This window comes from Jaculus jaculus, chromosome 6, assembly GCF_020740685.1.
Source record: "Jaculus jaculus isolate mJacJac1 chromosome 6, mJacJac1.mat.Y.cur, whole genome shotgun sequence".
NCBI classification, from domain to species: Eukaryota; Metazoa; Chordata; class Mammalia; order Rodentia; family Dipodidae; genus Jaculus; species Jaculus jaculus.
In genome coordinates, this window is record NC_059107.1 from 114079545 (window position 1) to 114097773 (window position 18229).

The 18229-nt window shown below is 39.9% G+C and overlaps 1 protein-coding gene across 5 annotated transcripts in view; it reads right to left on the bottom strand.

Moving 5' to 3' along the window:
* Positions 1-18229, bottom strand: part of Ptprb (protein tyrosine phosphatase receptor type B) — a 142256-nt gene that overhangs the window by 22952 nt on the left and 101075 nt on the right. For 4 of the 5 annotated variants that reach the window (XM_045153608.1, XM_012948904.2, XM_004650098.3 and 1 more), the window contains 9 exons: positions 17121-17364; positions 9054-9160; positions 5625-5724; positions 4622-4705; positions 4511-4528; positions 4312-4393; positions 3659-3749; positions 2875-2951; positions 1584-1718 (listed from right to left, as the gene is read on the bottom strand). In XM_045153608.1, coding sequence (XP_045009543.1) covers positions 1584-1718; positions 2875-2951; positions 3659-3749; positions 4312-4393; positions 4511-4528; positions 4622-4705; positions 5625-5724; positions 9054-9160; positions 17121-17364 — 938 coding nt within the window. The remainder of the gene's footprint in view (positions 1-1583; positions 1719-2874; positions 2952-3658; positions 3750-4311; positions 4394-4510; positions 4529-4621; positions 4706-5624; positions 5725-9053; positions 9161-17120; positions 17365-18229) is intronic. The other variant, XM_045153609.1, reaches the window with a different exon arrangement.

Sequence of the window (18229 nt, forward strand, 5' to 3'; positions counted from 1 at the left end):
TGCAAGCTTCCATGGATCTTCCTATCTCCGCCTCCCATTTTGTAGCAGGAGTTCGAAAGGGACACACTCCTGTGTCTGGATTGTATGTGAGTTCTCGAGTTCTCTGGATCTGAACTCAGCTCATCATGGTTGTATAGACATTTCCCTAACTCAAATCTTGTTCCTTCTGAAGAAAATCCTAGCTAAGCAGAGGAAGATATTGTGGTCTTGGCCTTGTTTTGTTTGTGTATATATTTTTAATCACTTTCCTAAGCTGTGCTGTGTATTAGAGGTCAGAACTTTTAGCTAAACTTGTCTTTACTTGAACAAGAAAGGGATAAAGTAGATTGTGAAAATTTATTTTTGTAATTGGTTCAGAGGTGGATATTTATTTGATGTATCTTATAATATATTCATATTCATTAACTATAAATATATATTTTGACCTTATGTATGTAGATGTGTATATCATACGTTATACACATGGCTCATATTGAACTGAGTATGAAAGGCAACACAGGTAAGCAGATAAATCTACATATGTATGTCAATGAATTTTGTGTTTTATGCACAAAAATATTTACGTGGTTATATACATATTCTAGCACTTTCATAAATACATATAGTTATATATGTCTCTATATAAACATTTACATATTTTAACACTAGTCTTACAGAGGAACACAAATAGGTGTTTAGCAAGAATGACCTGAAAGGCAGCCGGAAACACAACATATACTCACTAAGCACTCTATATGTAATCTCTTTTTTAATCCTAAAAGTACCCACATAAAACAGAAGATTATAAATTATAAATGAGGGTTATAAGTATAAGAAGTTTGAATAATAGATTCAGATTTTTTTCAGATTATTTTACTTTGTGCCTGCTGGACACAGCCTAAAATACTTCTGTGGCAGTTTGAATCGATGGTTCTCAATATATTCAGTGTTTTATTAGTTTGTATTTTGCATCTGCAGCCATCTGGCTGGAGGAGGTGTCACTAGGTGATCTTAAGGTGTGATGATGGGGTTGGGATTTCAATCTAAAGAGATGCAAAGTGTGCCCAGCTGGAGTTCCTGAAGTGTGCTGTGCTGTGTGCTTTTGGCTTGTGCTTTTCTCTCTCTCTTCTTGGACCTGTGAAGGCAGGCCAGCTTCTTCTGCCATTATGGAACTTCCTCTGGATCTGTAAGCTTCAATAAATCCCTTCCTCCATAATTGTGCCTGGTCTGGAAGTTCATCTCAGCAAACCTGAAACTGTCTGCTACAACTTCTTTCCCAAGATAAGGACAGGCCCCTTGACTCCTGCAGGAATCTCCCAGACCATACCCTGAAGGATGGAGTACACATGTGGCCAGCTATTCTTTCTGTGCAATTGAAACTTCTGACAATCCCACTCTTCACATGGAAACAGCTGTGGCTGAAATGTCAGACCCAGAATCAAAATAATAAGAAACCCAGATCAGTTTAAAACTGAGTGGCTTAATTCACTTCTAGTGTTCTCATAGGGTATGTACGTGGGTGTACGTTTGGGTGGAGGTGGGGGGTGAATTCCTTCTGAATAGCGGAAAGTGAAGCTAGGAAGTCCAGAAGGCTGTTTACTCACTCGCCCTTTCTCAACACACTGGGTCACCATGACAATGTTGTGAACGTTTTGTTCCCACGCCATTTTCCAGAAGTCATCCTTGGTGCCAGGAAGTGGTCCCTGAGTAGCAATGTATTCTCTTCTGAAGTTGTTGCCCTACAATGAATTTACAATATGGAGAGTCAGAAACAATGGGCCTCTTCAGAACTGTAAACAAAGAGTTAGCTCTGCAGATTAGATGACATGGAGTTTCTGCCAGACTCTGGACTTGAGAACCAGGCACTGAAACAAGTGTCAAGGCTTGAGAGCAGGAAGGACAAAGGCGAGAGTAGTAAACTGTTGTTAAAAGGCACATTTCCCTTCATCAGGCTGGGTCTGTTATGGAAGGCAAATGGAGGACTCGAGCAATGACCTAGCAAACAATATCATCAGTGTGTGTGTGTGTGTGTTGCACTCATGCATGTTTGCAAAGTGTTTGCAGAACTGACTTTTAGTCATTTTGAATAATTAACATTAAAATAATTTGGTACAAGGTGTCATGAAAGGGAAATAATGGAAAAGAAACCATTAATTCCTTGAGCTTGTACCATATAATGTGCAGTGTCACCCAGGACCATGTTGAATCAGGATAGACAGTTGATGCATGTTGATACCAGAAGAGTGATGCTCTGCCCTGTTTCTTGCCATCTCTTGACTGCTTTGTGAGGTTCATCAGGGCGTGATCCCTGTATGTAGATCAGTGTTTGGCTTGGAGTTAACACTTACTTAGTAGGTATCCATTGAGTGAATAGGTGATAATTTGAGCTATTATCATTTTTTGGAAGAGGAAACAGGTCCAAAGAGGTGAGACAGTTTGGTAAGTCGAGAGCCAGCAAGGAACAGAAGTGAGATTCCAATTTGGATTTATCTGACCCTTCCACTGTGGTGTGCTGCAGAAAGTTGAAAAGATGCTAGTAGGGACTGTAGCCCAAAGGTTAACACAACTTTGAGATGTGTCTATGGTTTTAAAGTCCAAATAACATGATACTGAATTACCCAGGAGGTCCATCTTCCACAGGGAACTCTAATCTTATCAAAGGGCCACAGAGAGAAAACAACCTTTGAAAATGTATCCTGGGCTCATGATCATTGTATATGCCCATGGCCATTGGGATTGAATTAGACACCCTCATTTTATGTCAATTAGATATGGTCCTCTAAATTCTGCAAGTATTTCCAGACTCTGAACAGTAGGAACAGGCACGAGTGGTAGCTCTAGAGCAGCCACCATCAAAGTTTCCTTCTCTGCACTCTAACCCGGAAGTTCACTTACTGGGATGTAGCTGGCATTGATGTAGTCAGAGCAAGGGTCATCGTCTACGTTGGAGAGCTTCACTCGTGAGGCATCATCTGGAACGGAGTTTATTGTGAGTTCTGTTCTGTGTCTCTGGGTGATTTCTTTTTCTGTTTATGTCATGGGTGGCTTTGGTTTCTCTCTGATGCCTCCAGTAGCCTCATGAGAGGTGTTCTTATCTTCATTTTACAGGGGAGGCCTGACGAATTAACCTAACTTGCTGCATGAACAGCAGCTACAGGCAAGAATATGAAACCCATCTGTGGTTTCCTTTGCAACGTTATGACACTTAACCAATGCACTGACCAACAGCTCCCTTTCACTCCCGGAATGAGTACAATCTAGCAAAACTACTTTTTATTGCTTAGCCCAATAAGGTAAGCTGCTTTTCTTAAAAGTCATCAACTAGGGACTTTATAAAGCAAAGATACCAGGAGAAACCAAAAGACCACACAGAAAAATGCCAATAGCATTTGGATCCTTTGGTAACCAGAACTTAAAATGACCACTTTCCATGCGAGAGAAGTGCAGTAACATTCAAATCATTTCTTATTAAAGTCATGTAGAGCCCAAGATCTTCCATATCCAGGTATTTTATACATATACAAACATACACACACACACACACACACACACACACACACACACACACACACACACACATACATGCACAGAAAACTATACTATATTTCTTTAGTCCTCTTTTGTTTCTGGCTAGAGAAAGACAGCAGGATACTGTAACACACTTCAACACAAAACTTACAGGGCAATATATTGTTGTATCGATTTTTCCCTCTGTTCTCTGGTAAGAGTGCAATATCACATGACTGGTTTCGACCTATGTCTTTTAAGTCCTAGTAGGTTTAAAAAAATAAAGTTAATAAATGAGGACATGAAATAGAATAAAGCAAACTACATAGTCTTTGAGATATGTAGTAAAACAAAGACACATACAGACATTGCTATTTATTGAATGCTTAGTATTCTGTGTGTGTCAGCTCAGATCTCTTCCACAGGGGAGGTGATCCTAACAACATCTTACAACTGAGGCTCAGACAGGTAATAAACATGCTCCAGGATGCACAAGTAGCAAAGTTGGAATTCCCTTCCAAAGCCCACACATTTTTCCCAAACCACACTGTTTGCCAGTCAAGCAAATGTCCAGACAGAATAATAGGATCCGATGTGCATTTGAAATTTGTTAATTCTTTTTCACCATCTGATCCAGAAAGCACCTCATTTGCTGTGCTATTCTAGAGCTTAACTGGCCTCTGAGACTAGGTGGTATATGGTATAGAGAACAGTTTCAGGCAAAAAGAGAACTCCACTGAGACCCCGAGCATCCTCCAAATAATTGCACAGAAAAGTTCAGTTGAGAGATTCTAAACATCAGGGTGCACAGGATTCTTATAGTACCTCATATTCCTTGGATAGAAGGTAGTTGGAGTCAGCCTGCAGCTTCATAAAATGCCCTTCAAACTGATTAACTTTTATTGGACTGCAATTAAAAAATGAAACAAAAGAAAAAGAAAGTTACTAAAGGAAGGAAAAATGCCATAACTTGTCTGAGTTGTATTTCTAAAGTAAAATAATAGAGTAATTAATGAGCTCTTACCAAGAAGTTTTCCGGCTGCTGTGAGGAAGGCAAAAGAAGAAAGACCTTATCAGTGAATATCTCATAAGATCATCTTTGTATAAGTTAAATGAAGGACAATTTGGCACTTACCCTTTCTGGCCCAGATTCAAGTGGACAGATAATGGCCGGTCCCTACGAATGCTCAGGCGGGCGGATGGCCTTTCTCTGCCATGGCTGAAACATAAAGTAAAGATCTTTTTATTCTGATTATGATATACTTGATTTGTACAGTTTTTCCCATTTATGGTAAGCCTGTGCATGCTAGAGCAAATGCGGATTTTTCAGTATTCATGGAGATTTGCACTAAGCCAACATCTCTTGGAGGAAAGGGAGGTAGGAAAAACATAAAAGTCATCTTTCCCACTCAAACAGTTCTCCAGAATTCTCAAGGAACACTGAAGAATTGTTTCTTGGCTTTTGGCTACAGGTCATATCACTTCCCACACTCTCAATAAAACGTTGCCTAAGCCAGTAAACCTCAGATGCCAGACACAACAGCAAGAGAGAGCTCAGAGTAGGAAAAAAAAAATTGCTAAAGGTAGAGGGAATGATATTGAAACTATAGCTATCTGGTTCTTTTTGGTTCTGAAATTCAGATGGCCGACATAAGTCCCAGAATGGTCATGTTAGCCATGCTTATTTGGGTATTTCAGAAAAGCATGGGGTACACACAATTTGAAAAACTTTCTGTCTTTATGAGTACATGAACCTCCCCAAATTTTTTTGTGTGTGTTTTGATCATAACTCCCTCCTGAAACATTCTCTTGTCTCCTCTTTCTCATTCCCCTTGCCACTGAACCCCTTCTTCTTTCTAACTGGTCCTCTTCTTTGAGGTCTCAAAGGATTTTGTTTCATATTTCTACAGAGCTACTGATGGCCTCTCAGTCGCTGGTCAGGGCCAGCTTCACCAATGGCATACAGGGGAGCTGAAGGAAGTGACTCATATATAGAGTTAGACTTTTGTTTTTACTAAGGAAACTGGTAATTTATTTTGGAGAAACTAACTTTTCCCTGTTACTTTTCCCACTAAAGGGCATTTTCCATTCCATCTCTACAGTATAGACCTGGTCACCCAAGGAATCTTTGTACTTACCTAGCTTTCTGTCTGCAGATGAAAAAGGCAACAAGCGCCACCAGCATGCCAATTAAAAACAGGCCAGCACTCACTCCTTCAATAACTCCAAACAAGGGCTCTATAAAAAATCCAGATGGAAACAACAAGTCCAAGATGGAAAATTAGTGCTAGGAAACATGACATCAGTGAAAGCCACTGCCCCCAAGTAATATTGTTACAGGAACAATCTGGGACCCACAGTGAGTTGTGGACTGTCCAAAGACCTGGGTATGCAGCTGAGATGAAGCATTCACTATTATCCTGTGATAGGCGGGCTGCTCCCAGGATAAAAGTCCATCGACTTTTGAATGGCTGAAAGCTTATAAAGGAATTTTGGACTGTGTGCTTGCTTGTATGTAAAACTTGGGACATCTGAAAGATAAGCTGTATGTTTGCCATCAAGACAAAAATGTGATTTCATTTATATGAAACATGTTAATTTGGGGCTTTAGAAACATGAGACTCTAGAAAATCCAGTAAATTGCTGAAAGTTATTTTAATAAAATAACATTTTTATTATCTGGTATGATATTGCCAAAGAAAGATAGGAACAGAAAAGAAGTAGCTCTGTCTACTTCCTTCCTTCCTTTCTTCCTTCTTCCCTCTCTCTCTCCCTTTCTTCCTAAGTAGTTGGTATTGTAAGTATACATCACTGTGTCCAACTACTTAACTGCTTTATGGAATCATATAATTCACATGTCATATCATTAACCCATTTAAATTGTAAAATTAAATAATTTAAAATATATTAAGTGGTTTTCAAACATCACCACAATCAATTTTATATTTTTGTCATCTCCCAAAGAAAAATCCATCTACCTTACTCTCTAGTCCTCTTTCTTCCCCACAAAGCACAGCTCGTCTACTTTCTGCATCTATGGATTTGCCTATTCTGGATATTTCATATAAATTAAGTCATAAATATGTGACTTTTTATGATTGACTTTGCTCACATAGCATAATTTGCCCAAGGGTTATCCAAATAGCATATATTAAGATCTGTTACTTTTTATGGTTAAGTCCTATGCATGAATAAATATTAATTTTTTTTATCTCTTCATCCACTGAACTATATTTAAGTTATTTCTACTTTTTCATGATTATAAATGTTGCTATGTGAATTTAGGAGTAGAATTGCTGGGACATGTACCAGCTTATGTCTACCATTTCACAGCAGCTATGCCATTTTATACGTTAATAAGCAATGTGGGAGGGTTCCAATTGCACTTACTATGGTCTTTTCAATTATAGGACTTCCAGTGGTTATAAAATGGTATCTTACTGTGGCTTTGATTTGATTTGCATTTCAGTGGTGACATGTGGCTGAACATCTTTATGCTTCCTGGCCATTTGAACATTTTATGGAGAAATATCTATTCAAACCCTTTCCATGTTTTTGGATTATCTTTACTTTTGAATTGTAAGGTGAGTTCTTTGTGTAACCTGGACACTCAACCCCTGTCAGATCTGCTACACGTTTCCCCCTTGTGTGGGTTGTCTCACCACTTGTTCCATACTGTCTTTTCAAACACAAAAACTTTTAGTTTTGATTAAATCTAATTTATCCACTTTTCTTCTGTTTCTTGTGTTTTGGGTGTCATATCTAAATTTTTTTGTAGCTTGAGGTCACAAAGATTTGGGTTTAATTTTAAAGTGTTGCTATTTTGCTTGTTATATTGAGGTATTTGGAGAAGCCTAGTTTTGGAGCTTGATTTTAAGATTTTTGGATTTTCTCATTCTGCAAGGAATTAACAATCCAATAAAACACAATTATCTTTCTTTTTACTGTGCTTAATATGTTTTGAATGTATATTTAGTATATTTTTTACTTGACTATGTAAAATTTTCATTGTATAACAGTATTTCAAGTAGGGAAGAACACTGTTTACAAAGTCCCTACTTGGCCCTGAGTTATAAACAAATTCCTCTAAATCCATTCATCTGGGTTCTGATCCTTCTTTGACCTGAAAATTAGGTCATCCCTGTTTTTGGCATAAACAGATGGGAAGATTTGTGAGGCTGGACCATCTTTTGTTTTGTAGCAGGTGAGACTGTTTTAGCACTAAGGAACTTCCCAGACCAAGAGACCAAGTAGCACAATGGCCAAGGAAAGCTGGGACAGACGGATAATGGTGTCAAGGAACAAGATCCCGAAAGCAATGCTCTTCTCAGCACGATGGAGAAACTCAGGCAGCACAAAGGCATTGGTCTTAGACAGAAAGTACGAGAATCCTAGGTGAGTCATCCTAGGCAAGTTACTCAACCAGGTCTTGACCTTTAAAATGAGGACAACAGTAGCTTCAGAAACTATTCTATGTCAAATGCTGAAACTAGCTCCACAAAAAGCAAATATTATCTACATTATTACACACACTTCTCCACTACCAAAGAGAATTTTTTTCATGTGTTTATGTAAATCCTGTTTACTAACATTTTAATCTTTAAAGTTATTCATATTTACAGTGTTGGGGATTGAACCCAGGTCTTCCCATATGCCAGACAAGAAGTCCACCACTGAGTTACAGGTGAGATACAATATACTAACCTATAAATTAACATTTTAAAATAATATATATGCAAACATGTAAACATAGGGATAAACAATATGTGATGTCAATATTTTGGGATATTCATAACTAAGACTTTAGTGTTTTTCTTCCATTCTTTTTTTATATGTCCATTTACCCATCGGTATCTGAATAGGGTTGGCTCCAGGATCTTGTCTACCCATACTCAAATCATGTCCCTGATATAAAATGGTGCAGTATTTGGGCTGGAGAGATAGCTTAGCAGTTAAGGCATTTGCCTGTAAAGTCAAAGGATCCTGGTTTGACTCTCCAGGACCCACATAAGTCAGATGCACAATGCGCATGTTTCTGGAGTTTGTTTGCAGTGGCTGGAGGCCCTGGCATGCCCATTCTCTCAGCCTCTTTCTCTCTCTCTGTCTCTCAAATAAATAAATAAAAATAAAGTTAAAATGGTGCAATATTTGCATATAACCTACATATATCTTCCTGTATACTTTAAGACACATCTAGTACTTGCAATACCTAATACAATGTACTTGCTATGCCAGCAATTAATATACTATATTGTTTTGAGGTCAAGGATCCCTTGGTGCCAACTTACCTTTTAGACTGCATAGGCTCTTAAGTCCAGTGTTTTCACTCACTTCTTAACTTCATTTTTAGTAGAAAGCACATATTTTACTTACCTTATTTTCTATATTAATTTCCTCTTAGTCTGTTCTACAGAATTTGTGCCATCTCTCTAATCCACATCAAACTGAGATCACATAAAGACTAAATTCCAAGTGAAAAGAAATGCCCGCCCCATCAGGCATGTCACCAGATGTCCCTCAAAGAGGCTCTGGTAGGTGACTTGGTTGGATGGAGAGGTCAGCCTTACCTGACTCTGTGGTGATGGGCAAAGAAAAAAATGTGTCTGAATACAGGGGCTTTGTGAATTCTTTTAAGTCCTCATCAAACAGCTGAGTAAAAGCCCGAATGCTGATTCTGAAAAGAAAATGGATTTAAGTAAGTATGAATTGGTGGCTGAGCACAGTATTGGTCTAACAAGTGTGTACAAGAAGAAACAGAGTAGGCACTTGGCCATTTTGCATGTGGGGTGGGATGTGAGTTATGGGTTTGAATAGTCATTCATTAATTTGCTCTTTGAATATTTACTGAGTTCTTCCTGTGTGCCAGACTATGAACCAGGGATATTAGAAAATAAATAAATAAATAAATAAATAAATAAATAAATAAATAAATATCCCTACCATTCCAGAATTTACAATTATATGGAAAAAATCAGATAGTTAGCCTACAAATACAATATGTCAGGTGATCATGAGTGTTACAAAAAAGAAGAGAGCACTATGAGGGATACGGAAAGCAACAGGTATAGAGCATGTCACTGCTTTATTTAGTATGCCTAGTGAAGTTCATTCTCTCTCTTTTCCATGTATTCAGACAGAATATAATTTATTATATAGCTCAGGTTGTCCTTGAATTTGTTATATAGCCCAGGTTGTCCTTAAACTCATAATCCCCCTGCCTCTTCTTCTTATGCTGTGATTACAGGTATTCCTACCATGAAGGCAGAGCCTATGTCCCCCACTGTTATGCCTAAGGCCCATGCTCTTGATGTGGGTCAGATTCAGTCTCATCAGCTATACTAAGCTTCTTTAGGAAGCTTAACACAGACATTCTTTAGGAAGAATTGCTACGAATTAGAGATCATTTGACCAGGATGACAAAAAAGAAAATCAAACAAATTAGTGGGTTTCAGATTTAACGAATGCTGTGATGCAGAAGAGAGAACCAGATGTGATTATTTTTCCTTCTTGAATTTGGCTAAGTAAGCTAGCATCATAAAGAAAGGAGAAGTTTAGGAACACAAAATTGGCTTCTAACCTCAGAGCATGAACTAGCTCATAGGCAGTGAGATTTTGGGCGCGGCACAAAATCACAGGGCAGCTGTAGCGGGGTATCCCTGCACTCGGGTAAAGACTGGCTAGGATGACTCCTCAGGTAGCTTCAATTTTCTCTGACTGTATTTTTGCTAATAGAGTATTGGGCTTGGTTTATATAGAAAAAGTTTTGCTGGTATTAATTTAAATCCTGTGAAAATGAATGCAAGATTTTTTTTTTTGTTCCTTTAAAACGGATGAGATGGCTCAGTGGGTAAGGTGCTTGCCACACAAACATGAGGACGTGAGTTCAGATCCCTGGCACCACATAGGAGTTGAGTGCAGTGGCACATGTCTGTCATCCCAGGGTTGGAGATGCCGAGACAGGAGAATCCTTGCTGCTTGCTGGTCAGCTAGTCTAGCAGAATTTGTGAGCTCTGGGTTCAGTGAGATTTTTCTCAAAAAATATGGTGGAAAGTGATTAAGGAAGACATTTGACATTGATTTTTTGGCCTCCACATCATACACACACACATATATGCATAGCCACAGACACACACACACACACACACACACATACATCTACTCATTTAAGCCAAATTTATCCGGGCATAACTTGTGATAATGTTGCGGCTGTGTCAGTCCAGGATAAATAGTTGTGACCCTTCATGCCTTCCTTTTAACCCATGCCCAGGTCCAAATGTAAAGTGGACATCAAGATGACATTGATCAGCCACATCGCTAATTCCCATCTCTAAAAGATCTTGGAAAATGCGCCCTGGAATGTCTGCCAAGGGTAACCAGTGGTCTCAAGGAAACTAAGCATAAATCAACTACATTTCTTTTGTGCAAGATCACAAAGAAACTGGTGAAAGGAAACTAAACACCTTATCTTTTTGCCTCATAATACAGATTGTTTTTCTCCTATTTCCTCTTCACTTCATTTTTGGATGAGACCAAAATTTCTGGTGGAAAGGTTGAAAAATGAGCCTGGATTAAGCACTTGAGGATCTGAGGTTTGACCCTTGCTCTATCATTGATTATATGAATTATTCCCCTCCTCCGTGTGTGTGTGTGTGTGTGTGTGTGTGTGTGTGTGTGTGTGTGGTGCGTGCACATGATGTATGAACATATGTGTGCAGATGCATGCTCCCTGTGCAAACATGTGCAGAAGCCAGAGGAGAATGCTGGGTGTCCTCCTCTGCCATTCTTCTGCTTTATTTCTGTGAGTTGGTCTCTCACTGAACCTGGGGCTACTGGTTTTTAGTTAGACTGGCTGATCAGTGAACCCCAGTGATTCTCCTATCTCTGTGCCCTTGGTACTGGGGCTGACAGGCATGTATGGCCACATTGGTTTTTCAGGTGGGTGTTCAGGATCAAAGTTGGGTCCTGATGCTCGTGCAAGAAATGTTCTTACAAGCTGAGCAATGTGTTCTGCTTGGATTTCTAAGTTCTTCACTTTCTTCACCTGAAAAATATAAACGCTGGACCCAGCCACCTTGCCATGTTCTGTTCAGAAATTCCAGGAAGTAAAGATGTGAAAACAAAGTACATGTTGTGCATGATGGTGCATGCCTGGAATCCCACAGTTTGAGAGGGACAGGCAGTTCAAGTCATCTTTAGCTACATATTGAATTTGAGTTTGAGGCCAGCTGGGATACACGAGACCCCATCTCAAAAAAAAAAAAAAAAAAAAAAGAAAGAAAGAAAGAAAGAGGAAGGAAAGAAGACAGAAACCATGGGAACAAGGGAAAAGAAACAATGCATACGAAAAGGTTGCAGATGAATAAGGACTTTGGGAATGCAGGAAGGTAATAATAATCTAGTATAGGTTGTTTTAAAACTGAACTGGCCTAGAGAGATTGCTCAGTAGTTAAAGGTGCTTGCTTACAAAGCCTGATGGTCTGGGTTTGATTCTCCAGCTCCCACATAAAGTCAGACACACAAGTGGCACATGCATCTGGGGATCACTTACACTGGAAAGAGATCCTGGGGTACCCATTTCTCTCTCTCTCATAAATAAATAAAAATATATTTAAAAAAATTGATGAATCATCAGGAACCATTCAGACTTTTTAAACACTGGGCACTATAGCCACATTTTCCTAAGCCAGCACTTAGCTTCCACCTGCCATCCTGCCCCATCCTATCTCCCCAGTCTTGCATTTTCTGCTGCCTTTTTATAGGAACCCCTCATTTCAAACTGGAGTTTTCCCTCTTCTCTAAACAATCTGTGTAGTTTTGCCTCCACACTAGACTCCCAACTGCTCCCTCAACCTGTTTCTTTCTCCATATTCCTAAATCCTGCCCTACATTTTTACTGTCTATTGCAAACAATATACTCCCCAAGGAACCTTCTGAACCTCTGCAGCATTTTCCTGACTTGCCTTCCACATGACTGAACCAGACATATTGGAGAAATACAGGAAAACAGAGTTCTAGAAAACAAATATGTATGTCCTTCATTGATTCAGCTACAAGGATGTGAAACGTTCACAGCTCAGCTTGGCTCATCCCCTTGTTTGTTTATAAACATTTCATAAGTGCCTCTTCTGTGCTAAGTGCTTCACATAGAGCTCTGTAACCAAAAACATGGCTGTCTCCTCTGTTAGACTGAGCTCTTGAATTCCAGCGGAAGAAGCAGGTAATTAAAATTTTTTAATTTTAATTTTTTCCATTTATTTTTGTCAGACAGAGAGAAAGAAATAGAGGAGGGAAAGAATGGGTGATCTAGGGCCTCTAGCTACTGCAAACAAACTCTACATTACATTACCTTATGCAGCTGGCTTACGTGGGACCTGGAGAATTGAACCCAGATCCTTAGGCTTTGCAGGCAAGTGTCTTAACCATTGAGACTGCCTGGGAGCAGATAATAATTTGTAAAGAAGTAAAAGCTATGAGAAATGCAGGACTGAAAGGATGCTATGTCAGAGGCAAAGAAGAGTATTACCACCCATCTGTGAGGTGGACAGGTGTGGAACAGGGCTCGCTAGAGGTTGAGTTGGCTTTAGAAGTCAGCCAGAGAACAGTAGAAAACATTCCAAAGACAGTTACAATAATTTTGCTGAATTCTGTGGTATTTGGTGAGCCATGCTACATTTATGACTGCTGGAGGAAGAGGGCAGAGTGTACTTGAGGTCAATGGTCGGAGAGGAGCTTTTGTAAATGAATGGGAATCATAGCAAGATCTTAACCCAGAAGAGACACTACAAGGTTTGATCTGCTGCATACATGACTCCTCAGTACCACCCTGTGAGAGTCTGCGATGAAAAAGGCAAGTGCTTGATCCCTAGAATGCTGCCGATGAGGTTACACTGCTCAAAGGAGCAGAGCTGGGGTGCGGCTTTTCCAGTGGAAGCTACTGTGGATAGGAGCGCCAGCCCGTCAGCTCCGGTCCAGCAACAACTTGTCCATGGCTTCCTACTCACCTCTCTGTGAAACGTAGTACAGTTGCCTTCTGTTACTCACAGTTTCAGTTCTGCCGTTTAATTTATTAGCCAACTGCAGTCCAAGAATATTAAGTGGAAAATTCCTAAGTGTTAAACTGTGCACCGTAGCATGATGAACTCTCCTACTATCCCACTCAGTTTCATTCAGGGTGTGGAACATTCCTTTACCCAGCGTTTCTACACTATGTTTTTATACACATCTATTAGTCATTCAGTGGCTCCTTCCTTCCTTCCTTCCTTCCTTCCTTCCTTCCTTCCTTCCTTCCTTCCTTCCTTCCTTCCTTCCTTCCTTCCTTCCCTTCTTCCTCTTCCTTCCTCCCTTCCTCCTTCCTCCTCCCTTCCTTCCTTCCTTCCTTCTTTCTTTCTTTCTTTCTTTCTTTCTTTCTTTCTCTCTTTCTTTCTTGTTTTCGAGGTAGGGTCTCACCTGAGTGCTGGGATTAAAGGTGTGTATCACCACACCCGGCTAGTAGGCATCTCCTTTGGTTCTTTTTTTGTTTGTTTTCTGAGACAGGGTCTCATGTAGCCCAGGCTGACCTCAAGCTCATTATATAGCCAAGGCCCTAAAATGCTTGTTCTTCCTGCCTCTACTTCCCAAGTCATGTGATTACACCACTGTGTTCAGTAGCCATTTTGTTATCAGATGGATGGTCACAGTCTCACAGTGTTTGTGTCTCAATGACTCTTACTTTGTTTAATAATGACCTCCAGAATACAGAATAGTGATGCTGGCAATTCAGGTATACTGAGAAGGTTATAAAATGCTTCCTCTAGTTGAAATGTGAATGTTCTTGATTTAATAAGAAAAAAAAAAAAAACATATGCTGAGGTTGTTTGGATTGGGTCTAGGGAGGTGATGCAGTTGGGAAAGTGTTTGCCATCCAAATACGAGGACCTGAGTTTGGATCCCAGCACCCATTTAAAAACTGGGAGTGGAGGGACATGCCTAGAATCCAAGTGCTGGGGTTGGGGAAAAAGGAGACTCTCGGAATTTACTGGCCACCTAGTGAAGCTGAATAAATGAATTTTAGGTTCTCTCACTGCATAAGGTGGAAAGTAGTTGAGAAAGACAACTGATGTTGACTTCAATCCTCCACACATGTGCACAATTCATGTGCACCCATACACATATGAACATGGATACAAGTATGTACACACTAGAAACAAAATGAAAGTAAACAGATCTTTGGTAAGAATGAATCTTCTGTTTGTGAAATTATGAAGAACACAAAAGAAATTGATCAATCTCAAACTGTAAACAATTACTTTATAGTATATGATAAGTGCTTAGTTAAAATGGCAAAAGGCAGGGCTAGGGAGATGGCTCAGCAGTTAAAGATGATTGCTTGCAAAGTTTGGTGGCCTAGGTTCGATTGCCCAGTGCCCACATAAAGGCAGATGTACAAGGTGGTATATATTTCTGGAGTTCATTTGCAATGGCAGGAGGCCCTGGAATGCCTATTCTCCCTCCCTCTCTCTCTCCTCTCTCTTTCTCTCAAGTAAATAAATAAAAATATTATTTAAATGGCAAAGGCATTCAGTTACAGGGTTCAGTACTGTCCGTAATTTCAAGCACATTGTAGGGGTCTTAAAACATATCCCTCTGGGTAAAGGGAAGTTGCTGTAGTGAATTATGTCTTCTCCTTCCTTCTTTTTTCATAGGCATATGAACAAAACTTTCTGAAAGAAGATAGTCCCTGGGTAACTTTTGCTCAGTTTCTTTGAACTTAGGTAATCAAGAAGCTGAGAACTCTCCTGATTTTTACAGGGACAGAGGACCCTAGTTTCTAATTTTTGTTATATTTCTCACTGGCTCTGAGATCTCATCTCCTTCAGGCAGAGTCATATCCCCTCTTGAAGGAAATATTTCTGAATTTGTTTGTGTTTACTCTGGAAGTGACAGCTTCTCAAAGGTAATAAATACCAAGCTTTACTGAGTCCTGCTAGCTGTACACAGTTCTGTCTAAAGTGAATGTCTGCTTTAGGGAAGCCATCCTGTTGACATAAGGAAAAGGCAAAGAACTCTTGCAGGTGTGATGTTACACTAGAGCCTCTCTTTTGGGAACTGGTAGAAATTTCTTCTACTGAGACCCAGGAGTGGTACTCAAAATATATAAGATGGATGAAGAGATGTCTCAGTAGTTAAAAGCACTTTCTACAAAGCCTGATGGTCTAGGTTTGACTCCTTAGTACCCACATAAAGCCAGATGCCCAAAGTGGCACATGCATCTGGAGTTCCTTACATATCCATACTCACTTTCTGCCTGTCTGTCTCTCTCTCAATAAATAAATAAAAATATTTAAAAAATATGTAAGAGTAGTGCTGGGGAAATGGCTTAGCAGTTAAGGCACTTGCCTGTGAAGCCTAAGGACCTTGGTTCATTTCCCCAGGACCCACATAAGCCAGATGCACAAGGGAGTGCATCTATCTGGGGTTCCTTTACAGTGGCTAGAGGCCCTGATGTGCCCATTCTCTCTTTCTCTCTCTCTGTCAAGTAAATAAATAAATAAATATATTTTTTTTAATAATTTTTATTTATTTATTTATTTGAGAGCAACAGACACAGAGAGAAAGACAGATAGAGGGAGAGAGAGAGAATGGGCGCGCCAGGGCTTCCAGCCTCTGCAAACAAACTCCAGACGCGTGCGCCCCCTGTGCATCTGGCTAACGTGGGACCTGGAGAACCAAGCCTCGAACCGGGGTCCTTAGGCTTCACAGGCAAGCACTTAACTGCTAAGCCATCTCTCCAGCCCATATTTTTTAAAATATGTAATAGTCAGTAAGACCTCAGTACTGGTGAGCCAGAATAGATATTGGCCCATGGAGAGCCTGACTGGCTACCAGAATGGCTGAATCTTAGCTCTGCCAATACTCAGCAGAGAGGGTCCATACTCTGCAGAGCTAAGGATTTTGATTATCTTCAGTCCAGTATTTCAAGACAGTGGCCCATGTTCTCTTTCTCTTGAAGACTCTAATTGGGATGTATGTGATTCTGTTTCTACTTGCTTTTTGGAAACAGAACACAACTTCCACCAGTCCTTAGAGCTGCAAGGGCCCGTGCAATGCTTCCCGGGAGCCCAATCCAATTAGCTGCTCCATTCATCTGGCCTTCATGAGGAGGAAAGGGTATCCCCATTCATTCAGAGTTACCTTTTCCCTCTCACAGTTCTGTCTAGACTATAGAGTATGTTCATCTTACACACCTGAGAAAGTAACTTAATTTCAGTCCTTATTAAAAGTGGAAGATACAACTCTGTATTGTTCGGGTCTCCCTAGACTCTTTGCCTTTTTAGTTGAACATTTTTATGATAGTTAACATCATAAATTACTTGACTCACACTAAAGCAGTAGTAGGAGAAAGAATAATCTATTAAAAGCTTTCAGTGCCTCACATAATGAATTGAAGCTTTTGCACAAGGCTCAAAGCCCTCTTTGTACATTACCTGTGAATGGTGGCAGGAACCCAACTTTTAAAATTACCCACTAAGATATAGAGTACTCTCATAATGTAAGCTATTAATCGACAGGAGCGCATATGCAGCAGATGCTCTGGCAGCTGAGCGCCTGGTCATGCAGCATGTCTCTTCCAGCAAAATGACGGCAGTGCATCTCACCTGTAGGCAGTGTGTGGCTTCAGCGGTCCATCACAGAATTTCTGCTGACTGGGATCACATTTCCCACCAAGGCTGTCCATCTCCGTTCCAAGCTTAATGTTAAAACTCTTCGAGTTGCTGTCAGGACTTTCAGTACATTTGCTGGCAAAATAATTGGTCTGGTATACTCGAATGGAGGCATTGTGCCTGTATTCCAGGTAGGAAGGGAGAGGGTGCTGCTGTTCTGGCTTCAGCTCATCACTGCCTGCAGGAGAAAACCCACAGTTCATGACTGCCCTTCCTGTGACCCGACTGACTATTAAGGCTGCCATCTCATCCACTGTCAATAGCCATCCTATAACATATCCTGTGACATCAAAGAGTTCTGTGAAATTCTTCTGGTGGAATTAATTTTAACTCATTTTTTAAAAAAATAAACATAAAAAAGTACATAAGTAACATCTACATACAGACATGCTATTCGTTTTCTAGGAAATAAAACAAAATCAATTGCATCAAATATTAACATGTCCCACAACTCCAAAAATTCTAGAAATTCCCCAGCAAGAGAGTCATGGACACTCAATGATCTTTGAACCTTGCCTATAACCCCTCTAGGAAAGCTAATAAGGAAACCACAATGACCTGGGAAATAAAGAAGAAATAAGAAAAATCATGTCCCAAGCCACAAGACATGTTCTGTGTGGTACACCCACAGTCTCTTATCTTGAGGACAATTTGATCCTGACTCAAATTTGGCCCTTTCAGAATGTTTTCCTTGTCCACCCAGCCTGCTGTGTATTTTGGCAATGTGAACTAGTTTTAATGGTATCTAGGAAAAAAGCATTATTAATACAATAACCATCTCAGAGTTCTGATACCAGTTCCAATGAATGAATAAGGAGTGAGATTTTGGAATTCATCACAGGATCCTGGACTCCTATGTATTAAAGTTTGCTCACATCAGTGGGTCTTAGAAATTTTGGGACTTTTTTTTTTCTAGTTTACTGGTGTTTTATTAATCTGAAGAAGCAAATTGGTGGACAGAGAAAAAGAAATTGTCAGGAGAGATTAACTCCAAGGACAGAAATCCTCCTAGCATTACAGCGTCAACCCCCAGTTAGAAAGGT